Here is a 27,182-nt window from a genome sequence, read left to right on the forward strand (position 1 = left end):
GATATCACAATAACAAAACAACGATTTCGTAAACAACAACAACCACGGCTGCAGATTTTAACAAGTCACGGACTGATGCCATGCAAAATCTTTGAAACAATAACAATGCTAGGTATAACAACAAATATTGGGAAAGAGAAAAACAACAACAATAATAAGAAAGTTTTGTACGATTATGAAAAAATTGTTAAAGTTGCTAAATCCTAACAAATAATTTTCCCGCAATTTGTTTCATATACAAACATTTCTTTTTGTTATAAATTTTACAAAAAACAAACTTACCTCTTATTGTATTTGAGGTTGCCTGTTGAAAGTAATTGTCGGTGGCGGCAGCATTCCGAAGGTACCTAATTTCTTATTGGGAAAAACACTTAATTACACATTTCTTTATCATTTTCACTTAATTAACACTGTTTTCAATAAATTATTAAAAAAAAACAACATTTTTACTTGCGTCTTCATAAATTTTAACAAATTTGCAACCGCTTAGTTTAACAAATAAAGGAGAACTGACAAAAAAGCGAAGATGAATGGAAGAGAAAAGCTAAAATATAATAGGCCCTTTCTAGTCACTCCTTAAGCTATGCTAAGGATTTTATGGATTTTGAACAAATATTGGCAACACTGTGTAATTGGCAATAATAACTAAGCATTGTTACATAATCTAAAGAAAAAATCTACTCTAGTAGTTTAGTAACGTAGTATTGTATATGTTAAGGCTGATTTTAACATCCAATTAACAGTTCTATTCTATAATAAAGGTAATCATATAAAATATTTAATTATGATTATTAAAGTAAAATTAATATAGAAATAAGCATTAAAAAAGTACAAAATTATATTTAAATCAGCCTACATTATTTGTTTTTATAAATAAATATATATATAAATAAAATATAGTTTTGTCTCCAAATGTAATAACATTGTAATAACATTGCGCATGTTTAATCTGTATGTATAAAAACTAAACACGCAAAATCCTTAGCATACCTTAAGGATTATAAAAAAAACTATTAGAATTAAGCATTCTGACAGTTTAGCTATTCCCTTTCATTTGCATTTTCTACTTTTTATTAGTTCTCTTTTAACCATCAAGCTAAGCGGTTGCAAATTTGTTAAAATTTTTAAGACGCCTTTAAAATTATGTTTTACATAATAATTTATTAAAAATTAAAGTAATTTAATGTATTAATTAAGTGATTAACAAGTGCAAATAACAAAAAAAGCGTTAAAGTGTATTTTTTTAACAAATTTCTAGATGCTGCCGTCAACACCCATCACTATCTTGTAAAGTAATCAATTACAAAAAAAATAAGAAAGTTGTGAATATTAAATGTGATTTTTTCTTACAACTGTTTTTGTTGTTATTACAGCATTATTATTCAGACCTGGGCGATTTCCATTAATTTTGCATTAACATTAAATTAAAAAAAAATTTATTTAATGTAAAAATATTGCATTAACATTAAATTTTTAAAATTTAATGCATTAAATTTCCATTAACATTAAATATTTTTGAATTTAATGCATTAATTTTACATTAACATTAAATATTTTTGAAATTAATGCATTAATTTTGCATTAACATTAAATATATCTGAATTTAGTGCATTAATTTTACATTAACATTAAATAAGCAATAAAATTAATGCATTAATATTCCATTAACATTAATATATATAAAAATTGATAAGCATAAATAAAAATACAGCTCAAAAGACTTCGATCTAACTAAACAACTAAAATTAAATAGGTTAAAGTCCTTTCTAATAACTCCTATATTTCATTCAAACTTGTGTGTTTTAAATATGATATTTATATAAGATTCCACAGACAAAATAAACTAAAAAAGGAATATCTGGGAAGTGATATTATTCTTCTAATATGTATTATCGAGTATAGGACTTATTAGAAAGGACTTTAACAAAATAAACTAAAAATGGAATATCTGGGAAGTGATACTATTCTTCTAATATGTATTATCGAGTATAGGACTTATTAGAAAGGACTTTAACACATTCAATTTTACTTGAATTTAGTTAGACCGAGGTCTTTAGCGCTGTATTCTTATTTTTATAAATTATTTTATACATTAATGTTAATGGAAAATTAATGCATTAATTTTATTATTTATTATTTAATGTTAATGGAAAATTAATGCATTAAATTCAAAAATATTTAATGTTAATGCAAAATTAATGCATTAATTTCACAAATATTTAATGTTAATGTAAAATTAATGCATTAAATTTAAAAATATTTAATGTTAATGCAAATTTAATGCATTAAATGTACCCATGTTAATGTTAATGCAATAAACTTGCATTACCATTAATTTTTTTTAATGTAGAAAAAATTGTTAATGCATTAACACATTTAATGCATTTATCCCAGGTCTGTTATTATTGCTTCAAAAAATTTGCATTTCATCAGGCCATCTAATTTTGTTGTTGGTTGTTAAAACAAGCCTGCAGGCGTGTTGTTGTTTATATAATGTATTTGTGCGTTTTTGTTTTGTTTTGTATAGTGACGTCACTGTTTTTGCATATTGTTTTGAGGGGAGTTGATGCTTTTTTGATGTTGGTGTTTAGTTTGTTATTGTGACAGCATGGTTATGTTGTTGTTGCAGTTTGTCATTATAATGTTTTTTACAGGTGTGTTGTTATTTATGAATTGTATTTGTGCGTGTTTTGTTTTGTTATATTGACGCCAGTGTTTTTGCATTTTGTTTCGAGAGAGGTTAATGCTTTTTCACTTACTGAGTTTTTTGATGTTGGCGTTTATTTTGTTATTGTGACAGCATTGATTTTTTGTTGTTCTTGCAGTTTGTCATTATAATGTTTTTTGCAGGCGTTGTTTATGAAATGTATTTTTGGGTTTTTTTGTTTTGCTATAGTGACGTCACTGATTTTGCATTTTGTTTTGAGGGGAGTTGATGCTTTTTCACTTACTGAGTTTTTTGATGTTGGCGTTTATTTTGTTATTGTGACAGCATTGATTTTTTGTTGTTCTTGCAGTTTGTTATTATGTTTTTTGCAGGCGTGTTGTTGTTTATGAAATGTATTTTTGCGTTTTTGTTTTGTTATGGTGACGTCACTGTTTTTGAAGTTTGTTTTAAGGGGAGTTGATACTTTTTCACTTACTGAGTTTTTTAATGTTGGCGTTTATTTTGTTATTGTGACAGCATGGATTTGATGTAGTTGTTGCAGTTTGTCATTTTCAGGATGCACTAAGTAAGCTGAAATCGTTAAGGAAATGAATGGAAGCATGTACAGCCCCAAATATTTGAGAACATATAAAACGTGACTTTTTGGTACTTTTTCCTTCTTCAAAAGGTACCATTCCGAGTCCTAAGGAAATGAAAATCAGTAGGAAATGATTTTTGGTACTTTTGCATTCTTTAACGTTTTCTTTTTCTTCTTTTTCGTGTTCCTAGTTTTTATATTTGTGTTAAAAATCTTCGGTTTTGGGGAGGGAAAATTACCCTTTTTACCACCCCCTCTCCCCGTGCCTTAAAATGCTTATAAGTTAAAACTTTCCTAAGAGTTTTAACCTCAAATTGTTTTTTTCATTTGTGTCTCAATTTTTGCACATTGCCACATGCTTTAATTGCACATTTTGAAGACATTGTAAATTATTATGTACATATGTATGTAAGTATGCATAGTTACATATGTATGTTCCTTTAATCAAACTAATTTTCCATTTAAGTTAAATAAAACTTTTATATGCTTAAAATATTTTGCGCATATGTGAATACACAAGTGAGCAGGAAATAAATTCGATATGACATACTACTCCAAAATGTATTTATACCCTACACCACTTTAGTGGGGAGGGTATATTGGATTTGTGCTGATGTTTGTAACATACAAAAATATTCGTCCTAGACCCACCTTCAAGTATACCAATCGGCTTAGAATCGTTTTCTGAGTCGATTAAGCTATGTCCGTCCGTCCGTCTGGCTGGCTGGCTGGCTGTCCATGTAAACCTTGTGCGCAAGGTACAGGTTGCAATTTTCAAGATAATTGAAAGGACGAAGCCTATTGAAAATGGTTAAAATCGGTCCATTATTTCACCTAGCCCCCATAGAACAGAACCCTCCGAAAAGGGCTTCTGAGCTCATAATTATGTTTAATATACAGATATATCGATAAAATATTGCACAACTAAGTTTTATAGAAGTCTTGATGACCCTGCCAAATTTCATAAAGATCGGGCCACATTTGACCCTAGCTCCCATACAAAGTCCCCTTCAGAAAATTACTTGAATGTCCCAAATTAGCTTATAAACACAAATATCGCGATGAAATTCAGCACAATAAAATATTATGTCAATATAAATATATTCACAAAATTTTATCGGGCTTGGTCCATATTTGCCCCTAGCCCCCATATAAAGCCTCTTTCAGAAAATTAGTTTTTCTTTCATAAATTACTTAAATGTATCGGAACAAGGGACTATTGAAGATAAATGCTTTATTATGAAAAATAAATCACATTTAATATTCATAACTGGTGTAGGGTATCATATGGTCGGCCACGCCCGACTATACTTTCTTACTTGTTTTACATTAAAAACTTCTATGAACTTTTAAAATTAAGTAAATAATACTAGTAGACTTACTTAAGTCAAATTTCATCGGGATATTAGGACATTAGCAAATTAATATTGAATGTTAATGTGATTTTCTGAAGGGGGGTTTATATGGGACCAATAAATGGTCCGATTTTAAGAAAACTTTTTAGAGTGTAATCGAACTGATTCGTAATTAAAAATATATTATAGTTTAAGCGATATTTAAGAAGGGCATTTACCTGGACCGTTTTCAAAAATTTTGAAACTTTTTCAAGTTGTCCGAAAATTGCAACTTGTGCTTTAAACATATTGATAACATGGACCCGCAATAGAAGGAATATCTTAAAAAAAACTCAAAAAATAATTCTAAGTCTATCGGTGACCAATATTTTCATGCATTACAAATATCAGCATAAACTTATTATACCCAACCTCTCGAAAGTAATTGTGTAGAGTATAATAAGAAAATAAGTTGTCAACAGATGAAGGAATTAAATAAACTTTGATGCAACATCGTAAATTTGCCAGTAACTCCAGCAATAAAAGTCAATTATAAGTTGATGTCTTCCTGCTTCGAGCAACACAACCGCACAGAGACTAAAAGCAGCAACAAATCATCATGATGATGTATAAATTTTGAAATTTAAGATGAAGTCTTTAAATAAACATATACCGGAAAATTTATATTTAGGCAATCTTATTATTATTTTTTTTTTAAATTTCTACGCATAAATATTTAAATTTCAACATATAAGACTTCTCCTAATACATTTACATTAAATCCATTTCAATCCTGAACTTTTTTTGTTTTTATTAACATTTTAATTTGCAACACCCAACTATTTACCTTTTCTTTTATATATTTAAAGTTGATTTCCTTTATTTTTATTAATTTCTACGAAATGCTAAATACTATTTAACCACAAAAAATAAAAACTTTATAAAGGATTTAATGCTTACTTAATTGTTGCTCAACTCAATGTCTTTCATTGTGATTTCCTGTGGTAGGAAATCCTTATACTTACATATAAAAAGAAAACTAACTTGAATGGAAAAATTAAATTTTACCAACTTGTATTTAGGTCATAATGTGGCAACTTGTTGCTGCAATGCAGAAATGTCTATAGGAGGTACTTTAAATTGCTATTTTAATTTTTCTATTAATGTTTGTGGAACAAACTGTAACTGTGTGATAATACTTTTTGGAAATATATGTATATATTTGGTAAACATATAGTTAATACTATAGTCAGAACTATAGGTTATACATATAGTAGAGACCATAAAGAAGACTATAGTCAAGGCTATATATAGATCCGACTAAAGTCAATACTCTATACTAGACAATAGACCAGAATATAGTCTCAATAGTGAAGACTATAGACTAGATTAAAGTGAAGTGAAGAATATTGTTTAGATCAGACTATAGCCAAGACTCTAGAAAACACAATGTACAAGATATAGTCAAGGCGTAAGACCAGACTATATTATACTTACATATATTATACAGTAGTCAAGACTATAGATCAGCTTAGAATCCCGACTACAGATTATAATATAGACAAGTGATAAACCAGACTATAGTCAAGGCAGTAAATCTTACTCTATTTCCGACTAGACTATAATCAATACTATTGTCCTGATTATAGTTAAGTCTATAGATCAGATCAAAACTATTGATGGGATATAGATTATACTATACCAGTCTTAGATCAGACTATAGACAAGTCTACAGTAAGACTATAGACCAGCCTATAGTCAAGACTATAGACTACAATATGTACAGGACTATTAACCAAATTATAGATGAGGCTATAAACTAAACTACAGATCGACAAGACATTAAGCCAGACATAGCCAAGGCTATAGATCAGACTATAGTCTAGATAATAGCCTTCACTACAGCCACAATTATAGACCAGAATATAGTCAAGACCAGACCAATGGACCAGACTATAGAAAATATTATAAACCAGACTATAGCCCAACTATAAGCTACATAACAACCAGAACTATAGAGTAGAGAACTATATAGTCAAGACTTTAAACCAAAATATATATATCGGACTATGGGTGAGGCTATAAACCAGATCATGCTATAGACAAGCCAGAAATTATCAAGGCTATAGATCAGACTATAGACTTGATTACAGCTAGGATTGTAGACAAGAATATATTCAAGATTATAGACCAAACTGTGGACCATACAATAGTCAAAACTATAGGCGATAAACCAGAAATAGTCAAAGCTATAGATCAGACTATAGACTTGATTACAGCTAGGATTGTAGACCAGAATATATTTAAGATTATAGACCAAACCGTGACCAGACAATAGTCAAAACTGTAGACTAGATAACAACCAGGACTATAGAGTATACTACTGTCAAACCTATATATGTATCTACTTGTAGTCAAGACTATAAACCAGAATATATATTATATACTACATACGACAGACCATAGTCAATACCATATACCAGACTTTTATCAAGGCTATGGTCAATACTATAGACCAGATTAAAGTCAAGTCAATACTATGCCTATTTATAAAATATTGCGGAATAAAAAAATTAAAGAATCAAAATATTTAATGTTCAGATAACTTATCCGAATCTGCAAACAAAATCTAAAACTCAAGCCGATATTTTAAGAATCGAGAACGTTCAAGCAGTAGCTGGTAAAATATTTACATATTTTTCAAAAATATATTTATTTAAAAATAAAATTCTCTTAAACTAAACATTTAGTAAAATTAAGAATTTTAAGCCCAAAAATCACTTTCACTATCATCGGCCAGATTTTTAGCATTTTTATTTTGATCACCAGTAGATATTTCCAAATCGGAACTAGAATGCGTAGAAGTACTATCACCTAATTCAACATCAATTGGAGCAAATGTACGATTAGATTCAGTTAATATCTCGCCTATTTCTTTGCCATTAACGGGACTATATAAATTTAAATCTGCCATTTTGGGAGAATCATCAATTTGACCAAATTCCTGTGGTAATTGTGAATCGGTCTGATGATATTTTTTATTAGGAGAGGGTAGTGGATGTAATTCACTTGTCTCCGTAGAATCTGAAAGCTGACCCAGTTCATTATGTTCCAGTGGAATTTGTTCTTTCTCTTTTGTCTCCCTTTTCGTTAATTCTTCTTCATCTATTTCCTTAATTGTTTCGGCAGTCATTTCTATTTCAAGTTGTTTGGAATCGAAACTGTCCTCACTTTCACTAGATAAATTAAGCATAGAAGGCGCTGAAGTATTTGAGATACGATTTAAATTTACAACATTTTCCAGAATTTGTGGATGATTTCTCTCCTTCCTTTCTTCACTAGTTTGGGTTGTAATTGTAGTAGCGGTGTTTGTTGAAGTTACAGTGGTGGTTAGACTTTTATCCAAAGCGTCACTAGGACGTTCAAGTAAATGATATTTATTCGTAAAGGTTTTATCTTCTCTCTGCAAATCCCTTTCCTGAGTTATTTCATTAACCATTTCTCTAAGAGTATCTTGAGATTTAGATTGTTGCTCGAAGAGCTGTTGCATTTTCGCCATAGATTGTTTGATCAATTGGGCGGTAGTATCAGTTTGACGTATGGGCTTTTCCTTTAGATCCAGTTTACCTTTTAAAGCTTTCTCCAAATCTTTACTATACATAGGAATAGGTTCATGGTATCTTAAGTTATGTTCTAAATCTTTAGTTCGTGTAGTAGTTTCCAATGTCACCTTTTCATCATGCTTGGGAAACAATTCCCTTCTTACACTTGCTGCAGCTTTATCTTCCATTTTTTGCGACTCGGGATTTAGCATAGGACTTAGCTCAATATCATGATCGTCATCTAAGGTTTTATCTTTAATATTAATTTCCGATAAACTTGATTTTAAATTTTCTTGTTTCCTCTCCTTGTGATCATTAACTTTTTCACTAAACTGAATATTAGTTTCCGATGTACCTTGACCAAAATTTTGATTAAAATAATCCGGCAATTCATATATCTCCGGATATTTTTCCAAATGCTTCTGTAATAAATTTCCATTACGTATTTCTTCACCCTGTTCTCTACATTTTCGTATGGTATTCTCATGTTCGAAAAATTTCAGTTTAGCCTCGAGTATAGCATTTCGCACTTCCAGGGAGGAGGTAGAACTTTCACTTTTGGAGCTTTTTGGTTTTTCAATTTGTTCATGACCTTGTCGCAGAGTTTCCTTAAGTCGTTCAAATTCTTCATCGATTTCTTCGTCTACGTAGTCTACAAGTTTATGAGGCCTTTTGTGATCTTTGAATAATCTAGCACTAATAATTTGATTCTCTTGTATGCTAACGTTTTCTTGATAGTTCTTCCTGCTTTGTCCTTCCTGGTCTTGGTCTCGTTTGCGTCGCTCCAAATAAGACTGAAAGTTTTGTTCCAATTGATTGCTTTCATTTTCCAATTGTTGAATGCGTAATCTAAAATAAAGAATAGTTAGTTAGTTAGTTAGTTAGTTAGTTAGTAGTTAGTTAGTGTAGTTAGTTAGTTAGTTAGTTAGTTAGTTAGTTAGTTAGTTAGTTAGTTAGTTAGTTAGTTTAGTTAGTTAGTTAGTTAGTTAGTTAGTTAGTTAGTTAGTTAGTTAGTTAGTTAGTTAGTTAGTTAGTTAGTTAGTTAGTTAGTTAGTTAGTTAGTTAGTTAGTTAGTTAGTTAGTAGTTAGTTAGTTAGTTCGTTAGTTAGTTAGTTAGTTAGTTAGTTAGTAGTTCGTTTGTTCGTTCGTTCGTTCGTTCGTTCGTTCGTTCGTTCGTTCGTTTCGTTATTCGTTCGTTCGTTCGTTCGTTCGTTCTTCGTTCGTTCGTTCTTCGTTCGTTCTTGTTCGTTCGTTCGTTCGTTCGTTCGTTCGTTCTTCGTTCGTTCGTTCGTTCGTTCGTTCTTCGTTAGTTCGTTCGTTCGTTCGTTGTTCGTTCGTTCGCTCGTTCGTTCGTTCGTTCGTTCGTTCGTTTTCGTTCGTTCGTTTCGTTCGTTCGTTCGTTCGTTCGTTCGTTTCGTTCGTTCGTTCGTTCGTTTTCGTTGTTCGTTCGTTCGTTTGTTCGTTCTTTTGTTCGTTCGTTCGTTCGTTCGTTCGTTCGTTCGTTCGTTCGTTTCGTTCGTTCGTTCGTTCTTCGTTCGTTCGTTCGTTGTTCGTTCGTTCGTTCGTTCGTTCGTTCGTTCGTTCGTTCGTTCGTTCGTTCGTTCGTTCGTTCGTTCGTTTCGTTCGTTCGTTCGGTTCGTTTCGTTCGTTCGTTCGTTCGTTCGTTTCGTTCGTTCGTTCGTTCGTTCGTTCGTTCGTTCGTTCGTTCGTTCGTTCGTTCGTTCGTTCGTTCGTTGTTCGTTCGTTTCGTTCGTTCGTTCGTTCGTTCGTTCGTTCGTTCGTTCGTTCGTTCGTTCGTTCGTTTGTTTGTTTGTTTGTTTGTTTGTTTGTTTGTTTGTTTGTTTCCTTCTTACCTTCCTTTGCATCATAATTATATGATCCACAGAACGTCCTTGATCTACTATTGTCCTGGCCATATCTACGATTTCCTTCTGAGTCTTTGATACATCCTTTAATAAGGATACCGGATCTTCTGTCTCATGATCAGGCTTAGACAATATTGGGGGATCTTCAGTCTTTTGTATCGTATTGCTAATCTGAAATATATATTTTTAATTTTCCAAAGAAAGCTTTAGAAGTCAGTTATTCTACTCACCTCTAAATCTTCTTTAGTTACATCCCTCTCTAAGGATTTTTGTGACTCCTCATAACTGAAAGAATGGGGCTTTGATAAACTGCTTTCTTTTCTATTTTCTATTGGTTTAGGAGTTTCTTGTACATTATCTGATCTTATATCACTATTTGGGGGAATTTCTAAGCTAACTGTTCCTTGCACATATATGGATTTAAGAGTATCTCCCTTTACATGGATTTTCTATATTTTAAATAATGTTGTAAATATGATTTCAATCCTAAATATTTCAAATTCATTACATACCTCTTCTTCCGTTGATATAGCTTTCTCATCTTTTCGCTGCTGCTGCGCCTCTCGTAACTCTGAAGAAGATTCTTTTAACTTTTCCAACAATTCCATTTGTTTCTTTTCAAACTGTTGCAATTTCTTTTCAATGTTATCATTACATCTGCGAGTTTCTTCCAAATTTATTTTAGGATCTTGCAATAAGTGCTAGAAAAGTTTCGAGTAAAAATAAATGATTTTTAAAATTTTCGAAAATATAACCTACCTTTGATAGCTTTTGCTGATAATGCAATCTCATAAGACTTTTTAAATGTTTCATTTTAATATCCGTTTCACTTTGCATCTGTTCTCGATGTTTGGTTAAAGCTTTACGCAAAGAAATTTCCACCTATAAGAAATTCCAATTTTATAATTTGGTTCTTTCAACATGCTTTAATTTTTCCCCAACTTACCCTATTTAAAAATCTTTGACCATTTTCGGTATTACGCATTTCGTGAATCCATTCGCCATAGGTTTTTTCTTGTAACTCTGTTTCCGTTTGCTTCTCTTTAAATTTCACTTTATTCCGTTTCGGTTTTTCCTCTATAGGTTTCTCCTCCTCCCGACTACTTAAAACTTTGGTAACATTATCGAAATTTTGGGCACATTTACCAAATTGTTGTGTCAAATTATCTATAGATTCTACTATATTGGATAAACGTTTATTTTTACGTTTTGCCTGAGCCATTGCTTTCATATTTTCCGTTATACGTTCTAAACTTTTGTTCAGGGTGTAATACTCTCGCGATCGTGCAGATTTTAAAGTGCGCGATCTGGACTCATGCCGCTGTTTGGAAAATTGTTCAAACTCTCTAGTCATTTCAACTACTTTTTGGGACAGGGTTAAGAGATACTGATTAATATGTTGAAGATTTTCATCTTTGGCAGATTTCTTTTCCTGATCGGAAACTTGAGCCGAAATGGATTTATTTTCCTTCTCTTGTTTATCGGTTTGCACCTCAGCGTTTCTTTTTACATGATCCTCTGCTTCTCTTTTAAGTAGATATTTTATTATGAGCAAAAGCAAGGACATATTTTGGTTGGTTTCATAATTTTGTATAATATGTTTATTTAAATCTCTTTTGCTGGCTTTAGAACCTGTTACCGCTTGCCATATTTCCACAATTTCTTCATTATTGAAACGAAATCTTCGCATGCTTTCAAAATCGGGCAATGTATTGCGAAATGGTACTTCAGTGCAGAAAACGGATAGGGTAAAATGACAATTTTGTGCATAAAGAAATTCAGCTACTAAAGTATTTAAAGCCAATACCAAAGGTGAAAGGGTTAAACGCATGGTTGAACCTCCGGTGGAGGTCATGGTATGTGACATAATGTGTTTGCCTGGTAAAACAAAAGTAGAACGTTAGTTATCGAAATTTTTCCATAAACAGTACACAATTTATCAAAAAAGAATATTCATCGAAAAATTTTTATAAAAAATAATTTACACAAAAATTTTCTATCGAAACCCTATTTAGCATCTCGTCATCTTTTCTTATCATTAGCATTGCCCATAGCAACCAATATGACAAACAAAATTTGTAATGTACTAAATCTCCACCTTTTTTAATTACAGATTTTGATCTAGATATAATCAACATCCCTAAAACTTACCCAAATTTGTTTTATTGAAATTCTTTATAAGATCACTACGCAATTTAGCCTGCAGCGATCGGGCGACATCATCACGTTCCATCCAATTTTGGAAATATTTTTCAAATTCATTTGGCGGTATTTTAGTTAAATCAGCTACATTTTCTTTAAATTCCTTATGCGGTTCCATTTTATAATTGCATTTATTTCGTTAATATTTTTAAATGGCAAAATATTTTTTTATTATTATGAACTGAACAAATTCTATATTACTTTCTAAAATTTTGTTATAAATTATCTGTTTACTTCTCCAATACACCACCAACTTTTAAATATCGTTTAAAAAATTTAGCGGGTAGTTTTTTGTTTGTTTTTATTTCGAAATCATTCAAGTGTAACGGTTGAAATGTCAGCTAAAGAATTTAATAAACGACAGGTGTTGAATGTGTGTGTGTCATAAGGGGTATGTTCAGTGTAACAAAATTCAAGAGTTGCCAATAGGAAATAATTTAGCAACAAAGGTGCCTCGTACACAATCAAAAATTCCAAGGACCTTTGAGCGGGTGTAATAACCAATAACTAACTAACTAACTAACTAACTAACTAACTAACTAACTAACTAACTAACTAACTAACTAACTAACTAACTAACTAACTAACTAACTAACTAACTAACTAACTAACTAACTAACTAACTAACTAACTAACTAACTAACTAACTAACTAACTAACTAACTAACTAACTAACTAACTAACTAACTAACTAACTAACTAACTAACTAACTAACTAACTACTAACTAACTAACTAACTAACTAACTAACTAACTAACTAACTAACTACTAACTAACTACTAACTAACTAACTAACTAACTAACTAACTAACTAACTAACTAACTAACTACTACTAACTAACTAACTAACTAACTAACTAACTAACTAACTACTAACTAACTAACTAACTAACTAACTAACTAACTAACTAACTAACTAACTACTAACTAACTAACTAACTAACTAACTAACTAACTAACTAACTAACTAACTAACTAACTAACTAACTAACTACTAACTAACTAACTAACTAACTAACTAACTAACTAACTAACTAACTAACTAACTAACTAACTAACTAACTAACTAACTAACTAACTAACTAACTAACTAACTAACTAACTAACTAACTAACTAACTAACTAACTAACTAACTAACTAACTAACTAACTAACTAACTAACTAACTAACTAACTAACTAACTAACTAACTAACTAACTAACTAACTAACTAACTACTAACTAACTAACTAACTAACTAACTAACTACTAACTAACTAACTAACTAACTAACTAACTAACTAACTACTAACTAACTAACTAACTACTAACTAACTAACTAACTAACTAACTAACTAACTAACTAACTAACTAACTAACTAACTAACTAACTAACTAACTAACTAACTAACTAACTAACTAACTAACTAACTAACTAACTAACTAACTAACTAACTAACTAACTAACTAACTAACTAACTAACTAACTAACTAACTAACTAACTAACTAACTAACTAACTAACTAACTAACTAACTAACTAACTAACTAACTAACTAACTAACTAACTAACTAACTAACTAACTAACTAACTAACTAACTAACTAACTAACTAACTAACTAACTAACTAAAACTAACTAACTAACTAACTAACTAACTAACTAACTAACTAACTAACTAACTAACTAACTAACTAACTAACTAACTAACTACTAACTAACTAACTAACTAACTAACTAACTAACTAACTAACTAACTAACTAACTAATTAACTAACTAACTAACTAATTATTCATTAATTTTTCTTTTTTTAATTGAAATTTTTAATAAATTTTTTATTCTAAAAAAATTTTCGATAAATTTTCTTTTTGTAAAATATCTTCTATAAATTTTCTGTTGTTGAAAATATTTCTGAAAATTTTCCCAAAATCGGTATAACCAAAAAACCCTTAATCTGGCATCCCAAACACACACTGTTGACATATTAAAAAAACAGCTGTCAATTTGGAATGTCTGTTAAAACATAACTTTTTATTTAACTTTTTAATTTTAATTTAAATTTGAATTTGAATTTCATTGATTTTTTACTACAATTTCTATAATAACATATTTTAATTGGAAATTGTACCCCTGACATTTTTACCATGATTGTACCTATTTGATTATAATTTAACTTTGCGCCGAACGTCTTTCAAAATCTAAACAATTTTTAAAAATTTAAATCAACTTTTTACAATTTGTCAATTTAACGGAATTCTGTTAATAACATCCACTGCTTCGTTAACAGAGTTCACCAACGCAGCAACACTATTGTCCATGGAAACGAACATTTATTTATTTTCAAAAATATTTTAACACAGCAATCGTTGTTCCTTTTGTTAAATTGAAAAATTAAAATTTAAAAACAGAAAAAAAAATTATTTTTTTTGCAAAAAATCTTATAAAATTTAATTTTTTCCTTTAATTTCCTTAAAATAAAATCCGTTTTCGTACCAACATGTCGGCAGATTTGAAAAAGTTGGATAACAAAAATGAAGATGTAGTCAAACCTGGTGCATTTACTCGAGCACCTAAGCCGATAGTCTTATCTTCCCAGCGTTTTAATAAAATTGTTAATAATGCTACCACCACGGATCATTCAAAGGCTGTTGCAGAGGCGGAAGAGATTCAAAAATACAAGGAGCAGCTGAAGGCGGGCAATGATGAGTTAGTGGCTCAATTTAAGGGCAATATGCAGAGAACCCAGGAACAGAAGTTGCAGCAGATTAAAGAGCAAATGGATAAGAAAAATAAACAAGGTACATTTATAAATTTGCTACAAAATTATTAAGAATTCCTTTGAAATTGAAATCGTTTATAAGTTTATAAAGTCGAGAAGTTCAATTTCGAAAAAGTAATTTAACTCCAAATAAAAGTTACTTTCATTAAAACATCTTCCAGGCATCGCCGACTATGAGCAGGCTAAAGAAAACGAAGCACAGAAGCGTCAAGAGAAAATTGCTAAAGCTCAACAGATTATGGAACGCCTTAAGCCAGGTCCGCGAGAATTACATAGCGCTGTGCTACAAAGTGAAGTGTTGAGAGCCCGCAATGTACAACGCAGCATAAATGAAGAATTCGAAAAGGTAGCGTTAAAACAAGAACGTGAAACTAAGAAAATGTGTAATGAACAAGCTTTAAGTTGGATTGGTGAGGAGCAACAACGTCTCAATGAACGTCAAAAGAATACTATTGCCTATAAGAAGGAACTATTGCAGACCATCAATGAAAATCAAAAACAACGTTATGAACAAAAGAGACAAATGATAAAGGAGCAACAGGCCGCCAGAGAAGCTACCGATTTAGAGATCAAAGCACAAATCGAAAAGGAAAAGGCTATAATGGAAAAGAAAAAGGAAGCTTTAAGGAAGAATGCCTTGGAAGCAATGAAAATGGTGGAACAGAGGAGATTAAGTAAGTAGAAGGGGTTGCCTAAGGGATTTCAAACTCTTTTTATAAAAAAAATTTCGGAAAACTTCTCTTTTTTATAAAATAAGTTTTTTTATTAAAAAATCTAAAATTTCTCTTATCGTAAAAAGTTTTAGGAATTTTTTTCTTTTTGTAGAAAATTGTTGGAAAATTTTCGGAAAATTTCTCATTCTATGGAACATTATCGGAAAATTTCTCATTATTTTCTCTTACAGGAGATCGTATGGTAGAAGAAGTCGAGGATCGTTTATGTTGCGTTTACAATACTGGCAAAAGCCAGTTAGATGCACTACGAGCCGAACAGACCAAGAAACTAGCTAACGAGCAACAATTAAAGATAGAGGCAGAAGTTAAGAAATTAACCAATATCGAAGACAAATCTAAAGCCCTCGAATCTGAACGTGTAAGACGTGACATCACAACAATGCAATTGAAATTTACCGCTGAAGAACAGGAGAAGGTACGCAAAGATAAAGCTGCCAAACAGGCTCGCATAGAGGCTTATCTCAAAGAAATGGAACAACAAAAGGAGGCGAAACGTAAATTGGACGAAGAAAAACGTTTCGATATGGCTCAACGTTTCAAAAATACCGAAGTCAATTGTTTATTCAATGAAAAACAAAGAGCCGAGAAATTGCGGCAATTCCAAGATGTACGTACTCAACTCAACCAGCAAATTGAGGAAAATAAAACACAAAAATTGGCTGAAAAACAAGCTGCTATTAGTTGCTCGGATAACAGTGTGGAGAAAGAACATAAATTCTTCCTGGAATATGCTCGTAATCTTATGGAAGATGCTCAACAAAAGGGTAGACCTTTATATCCTTTCGTTAAGGTGGTGCATCAATATAAACGTGACAATCAAATTGATTGTGATCGTAAAGTAGCCAAACATTTGCAATCTAATGTTCCTATTGGGGAGAAACGCCCAAACACTCAATTAACTGCAGAGAAAACTGATAAAGAGCCTCAGGATTCCACCAGAGAAAGTATTTTACAGAACTGCTTAAAAATCAATGAAATTGTCAAGGCCGATTCAAGCCAACAGGAGACCAAAACTGCTGCAGATAATGAGGTACCCAAAGATGATTGTGCCTTACATCATTTACGCTACAGCATGGATGAGTTAAAGAAAATGAATCAGTTCTCAGCACCCACTTGTCATTAGAGCTATTTGCTGATCATTAGTTGCATTAACTTTTTCTAAATAAATAAAATAGAAAATTAATTTTTTATTAATTTATTTATTAAAAACTTGAAAATTCATTATAAAAAAATTCAAAAATTATTTAAAATTGTATAAAAAATAGCAAAAATATTTAGGTCTCAAACCTTTTTTAAATACATCATAATCTTATTTGTTAATTGTTAACTTATTTTTAGTAAATTTGCAGTAGATTGGTTTGTTGTTAACTTTTTTTAGTTTAAATTATTTTGTTGTTGTTTAATTTGAGATTCTTGTTTAAAAATTAGTTTTTCTTTTAGTTTAAATAAAATTTTTATTTTGTTGATTATAAATATGTTACATTCTTTAGTTTAACCTGCAATTCTGGGAGACCTAGAGGTGAATAAATAAAAAATAATTAAATGAAGATTAGTTAGTAATATTTCAAAAATTCTCTTTTTGTATATAATTATCGAAAATTTGTTTTATAGAAAATTTTGTAAAAACTTACATATATTAAAAACAACTTTTTTTATTGAAAATTTTTCAAAATTTTCTTTTTATAGGGAATTTTCTATAAAATTCCTTTCTATAGGAAATTTTCGATAAATTTCCTTTCTATAGAAAATTTCTCTTCTATAGAAAAATTTCGATAAATTTCCCTTCTATAAATTTCCTTTCTATACGAAATTTTCGATAAATTTTCTTTCTATAGGAAAATTTCGATAAATTTCCCTTCTATAGGAAAATTTCGATAAATTTCCCTCCTATAGGAAAATTTCGATAAATTTCCCTTCTATAGAAAAATTTCGATAAATTTCCCTTCTATAGGAAAATTTCGATAAATTTCCCTTCTATAGGAAAATTTCGATAAATTTCCCTTCTATAGGAAAATTTCGATAAATTTCCCTTCTATAGGAAAATTTCGATAAAATTCCCTTCTATAGGAAAATTTCGATAAAATTCCCTTCTATAGGAAAATTTCGATAAATTTCCCTTCTATAGGAAAATTTCGATAAATTTCCTTTCTATAGAAAATTTTCGATAAATTTCCTTTCTATAGGAAATTTTCGATAAATTTCCTTTCTATAGGAAATTTTCGATAAATATCCTTTCTATAGGAAATTTTCGATAAATTTCCTTTCTATAGGAAATTTTCGATAAATTTCCTTTCTATAGGAAATTTTCGATAAATTTCCTTTCTATAGGAAATTTTCGATAAATTTCCTTTCTATAGGAAATTTTCGATAAATTTCCTTTCTATAGGAAATTTTCGATAAATTTCCTTTCTATAGGAAATTTTCGATAAATTTCCTTTCTATAGGAAATTTTCGATAAATTTCCTTTCTATAGGAAATTTTCGATAAATTTCCTTTCTATAGGAAATTTTCGATAAATTTCCTTTCTATAGGAAATTTTCGATAAATTTCCTTTTATAGGAAATTTTCGATAAATTTCCTTTTTATAGGAACATTTTCGATAAATTTCCTTTTATAGGAACATTTTCGATAAATTTCCTTTTTATAGGAACATTTTCGATAAATTTACTTTTTATAGGAAATTTTCGATAAATTTACTTTTTATAGGAAATTTTCGATAAATTTACTTTTTATAGGAAATTTTCGATAAATTTCCTTTCTATAGGAACATTTTCGATAAATTTCCATTCTATAGGAACATTTTCGATAAATTTCCTTTCTATAGGAACATTTTCGATAAATTGCCTTTCTATAGGAGCATTTCCGATAAATTTCCTTTCTATAGGACATTTCCGATAAATTTCCTTTTTATAGGAACATTTTCGATAAATTTCCTTTTTATAGGAACATTTTCGATAAATTTCCTTTTTATAGGAACATTTTCGATAAATTTCCTTTTTATAGGAACATTTTCGATAAATTTCCTTTTTATAGGAACATTTTCGATAAATTTCTGGAGAATTTTCTTTTTTTTATAAAAAATGTTCGAGAACATTCTCTTTTTATAGAAACTTTACTTTGTTTTAAGAAAATTTTAGAGAAAATTCTCTTTTTTATAAAAGATTTTTTATATATTTCTCTTTTTATAGAAAATTTTAGATAAAATTCTGTTTTGTATAAAAGACTTTCGAGAAATTTCGCTCTTTTATAGAAAATTTTCGAAAATTTCTCTTACCTCCTCCGATTCATCGATAACAACTTTGTTTTAATACGTTTACGATCTCTAGCAATAATATCCATACGTTCCCTTACAGAAGTTTGAAAGAAAACCAAATGAAATGTACGACAGGCAGATGATAACTATAAATTAAAACAAGAAAATAAAACATATAAAACAATTAAAATATCAAACACACACCTGTTGTAAAAGTCTTGCTTTTAACTTAATATTGGCCGGGGTTTGTGATTCCTCGGGATTCTCCATAGTTTCTATGTGTAAATTTAAAACAAATATCAAAGTATCACGTATTGTTTGAACAATACGTTGAATTTGTTCGGTTTGAAAAAGACGACGTACTAGAAAACCTCGAGCACAAGCATTTATTTTGGTGGCAGCAGCATGCAAGATTAAGGAATTATCTGCTAAGGGCTAATTATGAGTTTTATATTAAAAATAACACAAAAAGATTATTATTTTCAATTTAGTTCAAAAATTGGTTTCAAATTTTATTTATTATATAAAAAATATTAACAAAATATTTTAAATTAGTAAATTTATTAATAATTTAAAAGGAAAATTAGTTGATTATATAATTTGTTATAAATATTAAAGGGTGCTAAAAATATATTATGAGCATATAAGAGGGAGAGTTTTACTTTATTGTTGTTATTTTTTTAGTAATTTTTAATAACTACTTTTTAGTTGGTGGTTTTTTTTATAATTTTTAATAAGGCACATTTATATATTAGATGTTATTATTGTAAATAAATTATTGTTTTAATACTTGAGTGGGATTAATCATTTAAATAGTTAAGGTGCACTTGAGCTTGGAATTTATTTTCTAAATTGCTCCAGTTGTAGTTAGGAGTGTCTACAGTTAATTAAGTCTTGAGTTTTTTTGTTTTTTTTTTGCTACTTATTTTAAATTCTTATAAATCCTTGGGTTAGTTTTACATTTTAGTAATGAAGCTTGATAGAAACGATAGAAGAAAAGTTGAAAATTAATCAGATTTCTTAGAAAGATTTACTGTTGAATTTATTTGAAATAACGTTAACTTTGGAGTGGTAGACCTTTATTAACATCAAATCTTTCTCACTATAAAAAATTTCAAAAATTCTCTCTTTTCTCCTTATAGATACATATCCAAAAAATTACTTTTTTGTAGAAAGTGTCTCTTCTCTTATAAAAATTTCTCTTATAAAAATTTTTCGAAAATTTCTCTTATAAAAATTTTTCGAAAATTTCTATTTTTATAGAAAATTTTCGAAAATTTCTCTTTTTATAGAAAATTTTCGAAAATTTCTCTTTTTATAGAAAATTTTCGAAAATTTCTCTTTTTTATAGAAAATTTTCGAAAATTTCTCTTTTTTATAGAAAATTTTCAAAAATTTCTCTTTCTTATAGAAAATTTTCGAAATTTTATCCTTTTTATAGAAAATTCCTCCTTTCTGTAGAAAACTTTCGAAAATTTCTCATTTTTTATAGAAAATTTTCGAAAATGTCTCTTTTTTATAGAAAATGTCTCTTTTTTATAGAAAATTACTCCTTTCTATAGAAAACATTCGAAAATCTCATTTTTTATAGAAAATTTTGGAGAATTTCTCTTTTTTATAGAAAATTTTCGAAAATTTCTCTTTTATATAGAAAATTTTCAAAAATTTCTCTTTCTTATAGAAAATTTTCAAAAATTTCTCTTTCTTATAGAAAATTTTCGAAATTTTATCCTTTTTATAGAAAATTCCTCCTTTCTGTAGAAAACTTTCGAAAATTTCTCATTTTTTATAGAAATTTTTCGAAAATGTCTCTTTTTTATAGAAAATTCCTCCTTTCTATAGAAAACATTCGAAAATCTAATTTTTTATAGGAAATTTTGGAGAATTTCTCTTTTTTATAGAAAATTTTCGAAAATTTCTCTTTTATATAGAAAATTTTCAAAAAATTCTCTTTCTTATAGAAAATTTTCGAAATTTTCTCTTTTTTATAGAAAATTGCTCCTTTCTATAGAAAATTTTCGAAAATTTCTCTTTTGTATAGAAAATTTCTCTTTTTTATAAAAAATTTTCGAAAATTTCTCTTTTTTATAGAAAATTTTCAAAAATTTCTCTTTCTTATAGAAAATTTTCGAAATTTTATCCTTTTTATAGAAAATTCCTCCTTTCTGTAGAAAACTTTCGAAAATTTCTCATTTTTTATAGAAAATTTTCGAAAATGTCTCTTTTTTATAGAAATTTTTCGAAAATGTCTCTTTTTTATAGAAATTTTTCGAAAATGTCTCTTTTTTATAGAAAAATTGCTCCTTTCTATAGAAAATTTTCGAAAATTTCTCTTTTGTATAGAAAATTTCTCTTTTTTATAGAAAATTTTGGAAAATTTCTCTTTTTTATAGAAAATTTTCAAAAATTTCTCTTTCTTATAGAAAATTTTCGAAATTTTATCCTTTTTATAGAAAATTCCTCCTTTCTGTAGAAAACTTTCGAAAATTTCTCATTTTTTTATAGAAAATTTTCGAAAATGTCTCTTTTTTATAGAAATTTTTCGAAAATGTCTCTTTTTTATAGAAAATTCCTCCTTTCTATAGAAAACATTCGAAAATTTCATTTTTTATGGAAAATTTTGGAGAATTTCTCTTTTTTATATAAAATTTTCGAAAATTTCTCTTTTATATAGAAAATTTTCAAAAATTTCTCTTTCTTATAGAAAATTTTCGAAATTTTCTCTTTTTTATAGAAAATTGCTCCTTTCTATAGAAAATTTTCGAAAATTTCTCATTTTTTTATAGAACATTTTCGAAAATGACACTTTTTTATAGAAATTTTTCAAAAATTTATCTTTTTTATAGAAAATTCCTCCTTTCTATAGAAAACTTTCGAAAATTTCTCATTTTTTACAGAAAATTTTCGAAAATGTCTCTTTTTTATAGAAATTTTTCGAAAATTCTCTTTTTTATAGAAAATTCCACCTTTCTATAGAAAACATTCGAAAATCTCATTTTTTATAGAAAATTTTGGAGAATTTCTCTTTTTTATAGAAAATTTTCGAAAATTTATTTTTTTTTTGGAAATTTTCAAAAATCTCTCTAAAATTTCTCTCTTTTATATAAAATTTCTCATTTACGTAAAGTTATCCACTCCTTAGCCATTACGTTTTTCATTTAAATGCAAAATTTTAAAAAGTAGTTTTAACTACAATAAGCATTAGTCGATAATTAATAAAATTTAAAACTTACACGTCTATTACTATCATTATTGGTCAGAGCAGACTTTGGACTTCTATTCGAATCATCTGGCCGAAGGCCCGAAGAATGTGATGAGCTGCCGGTAGAACGGGATGTCAGATTATTTCTCTCACAGCCTATATCATTCATTTCGGTAAATAATCTGCGTCGTGATGATGATGTCGTATTAACAGCATTATTTTGTGTAGTAGGTGTAGCACACAATGTATCGGGAGAAGTTTGAGTTGATAGCGTGGAAATATCCAAAGAAGTATTAGCATTTGAATGATCAATTGTAGTTAAAAGGGAATTATTGAAAGGAATGGTTTGCGACGTTTGAGTATAATGAGAGCCATATGATGAATGTTGGGAATTAGTAGTTAATGAATCATTTTTAGCCATGGATACATATGAACTATTATTACTAATTGATGAAGGAGAAGGCTGTTGTGTTTGTTGTTTAGCATAAGACTTTGGTTGTTTAAAGTCATATGAAGGAGTTGTAGGCTTTTTAGGACAGGTTTCAGATGAAAGTCCTGTTAAATTCAATTGATTTTGTAATTGAGGCGAAAGAGGTTGTTGTTCTTGTCTTTTAAAATGCAATGTTGAATTTATAGCAGAAGAATTGTAAGAATTATTGGGAGATTTTAATTGTGCTGAAGCCATTTCTCGGTTAAGTTGTTCGATTAACATTTTCTGTTGCATTTCAAAGGATTGTTGCAATTTTCGGTGTTCTTCTTCCTGTTGTGCCAATAAACGCATAAATTTATCTTTTTGTAACTTATCCATTTGGCTAATGGAACCATTGCCATTTTGAGGAGTTCTGGCTGAATTGGATGCTGTAGATGTAGGAGTGGATGTGTGTGATGTAATTTTAGTTTTGGAGGTTTTATTTTGAGCCAAATTATTTGATGTGGAATTTGATTTACGCATTTGTGTCCCAGATGTCTTTTGTAATGTTTGTAGGGAGGTATGAGAAGTTTTTGAAATGTCATAGGGTGATCTTTTGGTTTTATACAAATTATTAGTGGTATGCTGGGTTAGGGCGGTGGTATTATAGGGGGATATAGAGGCTACAGCAGCCTGTGCCAATTTACTTTGTGAGACTTTCTGTTGAGTCTTTAGTTTGGATGACTTAAGTTCCACTTTTTGCACTTTCTTGGCTTTTGATTCGACCGTATCCCGGTGGGCTCTTAAGGGTGAAGATATGGTCTTCCTAACTATAGAACGTGTTGTATTTAATGGAGATTTAACGGCAGTTTTGTTTTCAGTAATAGTTTTTTGTTGTTGCATATGATCGATAAGAGCTTTTGAAGGTCCCTCTAAGGTGAAGGATGATGAACGTACTAAATTATTTTCTGGTGAATTGTCTGAATCTTGAGCTAAACTTTGTGATCTGGATGAAGATGAACGATTGCTGTTGGGTAGTTTGATGGAAGGACTAGTAGCTGAACGACTCATAGTACCAGTTGTAGTTCCTAAACAAGATTTTCGACTCTTATATAATTTCTCCGGACTTGTGTGAGGACTATTGGTATCACTGCTGATGGCCTCAAATTGTTGAATTTTGGCGGATACATTTTTCACCGGAGTCAAAGGTTTTCTTTCAGCACTAACACCTCTTTCAGGTTTTATATTATTTTTGCTAATTCTTCGCGTTGACCTTTTATCGGATTGTGTTATCATACTGCTAAAACTTTCATCTGAACTATAATCTTCTTGTAACAAATTATTTGGTTTTTCGGAGATAATCAAAGACTCGCTACTGCCTGCAGCGCTTAAAGTCTCACACATGGGCCTATTAATCGTTAAGGGTGTGGGAGGATTAAGACATATTGAAGGTATAGCCGCCATTCCTTTACCATTTACCCCCGCCAATAGCAAATGACTGGGCTTTTTGGGTAGCTCATAGTTAATGTTAGTTTTACGTTCAGTTTCCTTAATATTTGTCCTTTGATCTTCAAATATTTTTTTGTCTTTATCAGCTGGTACTTGTATTACTTCATTTGTAGAGTTATCATAGATTAATATTTCTGATTTTTGTAATTTTTGCAATTTTTCCTGATTATCATCTCGCTGAAAATGTGTTGTGGTGTTGCATGCAGTGTTCACAGTTTCTTTAGTAGTTTCTTCTATACCTCCTGATTGTCTTTTCATTAAACTCTGTAATAACTGCATAGATTCTTCTGTTTCTTTAAGTTTACTTTCATAGTAATCTTGGGAACGTTGGGAGATGTTACCAGCACCTGCATTGTGTAATGAGGAGCGCGAGGATTCACTTTTTATATCTTCATTTATAAGATTATTTTCTCCATGCCCTCGTTGTTTTCGTTCTCGTATGCGTTGTTCTATTTTTAAGGCTTTATCTTTTAGCTTTTGCATTTGTCGTCGTTTTTCGGTTGTCATCTGGAAGATGAAAAAAAATTTCATTATTTTAATTCAAATTAGACTATAGACCAGACTATAGTCAGGACTCTAATCCATACAAAGGACTAGAATGTAATCAAGTCTAGTCAAGACTATAGACTAGAATATATTCAAGACTAAAGACGAGACTATAGTCCAGACTTTAGATTATTGTGTAGATAATAGATAAAATGAACAGCCTATAGACTAGACAAGAGTCCTGACTTTACCACAGGCTATACACTAGACTCTAGTCAAGACTAACGATACTTCTAACTAAATACTAGTCTAACTAGTCGATAGCCAGACTATCGACAAGAATATCCAATTGACAGTTTAAGTATTATGTATTTATCCAAATTTTTTAAACTGTCCCACTGTACACAGTTTATGCATCATTCAATTTTTATAATTTAAATATTTACAATTAAACAATTATACTTCTAAAAATATTAATCGCAAATTTAAAAAATCTGTTCCATTGCTATTAACCTAGGGTGTGTAGAAAGAAGTCTTGGAAAAAAAAAACAGCAAATAAACATAAATCTCCTTCACGCTTGAATTAAAACTAATTCTAATTCCCATATGTACTCGTACAGAATATCTGTATTTACCTATTTCATACATAGAACTACAACTAATAAATATACTCACCAGTGGCGGTAAAATGGGTTCACCATCTATACGGAAAATTGATACATATTTGCGTGGCGGTGGTAGAGGAGGTTCTCCTCCAATATTTTCTAAATTTTCCATATTTGCTAGGTCATCTACATAGAAATGTTGCTGCTGCAATTGTAGTTGTTGTTGTTGCAAGTTTTGCATAAAAGCCTCCATGGGGTAAAACAAAAAGACAATTTTGCAAGAAAATAAATGAAAATTTACTATAAAATACACTTAAACACAATTCACACACTAGTTTTTATATAATTTTAATAAATTATTAATAATTATGTGCTGTTTTTCGTTAATTTAATTAATAATGCATCTAAATGGAATTCTATTGCCAGTTGTCGTTGGTTTGACATGAATTTATTAACTTACTATTCCCGCATTCAATTTTGTTTGTTTGTGTTCATTTTCCTGATCGGTTTTTGTTGTTGTGGGTTACTATGGTTACTCGAAAATATTATGATTTGTCTGTTAATTTATTTGTTTATATTTGTATGCTGTTATTATTTTGTTTATTTGGAGCGAATTTTTTGTTTGCGGTCACAAATTGGATTCAAATTTTCACGGTTCGGCGCAGTTCAAGTTAGGGTTCTATAAATCGACATTCAAATAATCGAACTATAGACTTTTTGTCGAAAAAAGTCAAAGTCGACTATTTTGTTCCAAAATGTCGTTAACTCGACTATCGTCTATGAAAAAAGTCGAAAAAAAATCGAAAAGTCGTAAAAATTCGAAGAAAGTCGAAAATAGTCGAAAAGTCTTAATAAGTCGAAAAGTCGGAAAAAGTCGAAGATAGTTGGAAAAAGTCGAAAACTCGAAAATAGTAGAAAAAATCAAAAACAGTCGAAAATTTGAAATACGTGGAAAAAAAGTCAAAAACTCTAATCTAAAATAGTCGAAAAGTCGGTTAAAGTTGAAAAAATGTCGGAAAAAGGAGGAAAAAGTCGAAGAGTTGGAATAAGTCGGAAAAGTTCGAAAACTATTCGACTATTTATAAAATACTAAAAGTCGAAAAGTTAAAATTCGACTTTTAATTAAATGAAAAAAGTCGAAAAATCGAGTTTTCATAAAATGCAAAAAGTCGAAAAGTCGACTTTTAACTAAACGCAAAAAGTCGAAAAAAATCGAAGTCATAAAAATTCGAAGAAATTCGAAAATAGTCGAAAAGTCGTAATAAGTCGAAAAGACGGAAAAAGTCGAAGATAGTTGGAAAAAGTCGAAAACTCGAAAATAGTAGAAAAAATCAAAAACAGTCGAAAATTCGAAATACGTGGAAAAAAGTCAAAAACTCTAATCTAAAATAGTCGAAAAGTCGGTTAAAGTTGAAAAAATGTCGGAAAAAGGAGGAAAAAGTCGAAGAGTTGGAAAAAGTCGGAAAAGTTCGAAAACTATTCGACTATTTATAAAATACTAAAAGTCGAAAAGTTAAAAGTCGACTTTTAATTAAATGAAAAAAGTCGAAAAATCGAGTTTTCATAATATGCAAAAAGTCGAAAAGTCGACTTTTAACTAAACGCAAAAAGTCGAAAAAAATCGAAAAGTCGTAAAAATTCGAAGAAATTCGAAAATAGTCGAAAAGTCGTAATAAGTCGAAAAGACGGAAAAAGTCGAAGATAGTTGGAAAAAGTCGAAAACTCGAAAATAGTAGAAAAAATCAAAAACAGTCGAAAATTCGAAATACGTGGAAAAAAGTCAAAAACTCTAATCTAAAATAGTCGAAAAGTCGGTTAAAGTTGAAAAAAAGTCGAAAAAGTCGATGAGTCGGAAAAATTCGAAAACTATTTGACTATTTATAAAATACTAAAATTCGAAAAGTTAAAAGTCGACTTTTAATTAAATGAAAAAAGTCGAAAAATCGAGTTTTCATAAAATGCAAAAAGTCGAAAAGT

The 27,182-nt window shown here is 29.5% G+C and overlaps 3 protein-coding genes across 4 annotated transcripts; 1 reads left to right on the forward strand and 2 right to left on the reverse strand.

Annotated features, from left to right (window-relative positions):
* Window positions 1-7,316: 7,316 nt before the first annotated feature.
* LOC119603478 (uveal autoantigen with coiled-coil domains and ankyrin repeats) lies at window positions 7,317-12,589 on the reverse strand. Its single transcript, XM_037955514.1, has 7 exons — window positions 12,198-12,589; window positions 10,993-11,924; window positions 10,806-10,928; window positions 10,559-10,747; window positions 10,277-10,495; window positions 10,045-10,217; window positions 7,317-9,030 (listed from the first exon to the last, which is right to left on the reverse strand). Exons 1-7 carry the CDS (start codon window positions 12,364-12,366, stop codon window positions 7,344-7,346), a joined length of 3,492 nt encoding a protein of 1,163 aa, XP_037811442.1. The 5' UTR covers window positions 12,367-12,589; the 3' UTR covers window positions 7,317-7,343.
* A 1,812-nt stretch (window positions 12,590-14,401) lies between these two features.
* Window positions 14,402-17,211, forward strand: LOC119603473 (trichohyalin). Its single transcript, XM_037955509.1, has 3 exons — window positions 14,402-15,026; window positions 15,169-15,681; window positions 15,912-17,211. Exons 1-3 carry the CDS (start codon window positions 14,726-14,728, stop codon window positions 16,862-16,864), a joined length of 1,767 nt encoding a protein of 588 aa, XP_037811437.1. The 5' UTR covers window positions 14,402-14,725; the 3' UTR covers window positions 16,865-17,211.
* Window positions 17,140-25,874, reverse strand: LOC119603472 (putative uncharacterized protein DDB_G0268590). Of its 2 annotated transcripts, XM_037955507.1 has the most exons (6): window positions 25,666-25,874; window positions 25,276-25,452; window positions 22,228-24,621; window positions 19,199-19,429; window positions 19,016-19,140; window positions 17,140-17,254 (listed from the first exon to the last, which is right to left on the reverse strand). In XM_037955507.1, the coding sequence occupies exons 2-6, from the start codon at window positions 25,444-25,446 to the stop codon at window positions 17,233-17,235; spliced, it is 2,943 nt and encodes a 980-aa protein (XP_037811435.1). In that variant the 5' UTR covers window positions 25,447-25,452; window positions 25,666-25,874; the 3' UTR covers window positions 17,140-17,232. The 2 variants fall into 2 exon arrangements, with proteins under 2 accessions (XP_037811435.1, XP_037811436.1); XM_037955508.1 differs by lacking the exons at window positions 17,140-17,254; window positions 19,016-19,140; window positions 19,199-19,429 and adding an exon at window positions 19,471-19,969.
* Between the last annotated feature and the right edge of the window lie 1,308 nt (window positions 25,875-27,182).

This window comes from Lucilia sericata, unplaced genomic scaffold, assembly GCF_015586225.1.
Source record: "Lucilia sericata isolate MDLA Ls3-8-SP2 unplaced genomic scaffold, ASM1558622v1 Contig000309F_arrow, whole genome shotgun sequence".
NCBI lineage: Eukaryota > Metazoa > Arthropoda > Insecta > Diptera > Calliphoridae > Lucilia > Lucilia sericata.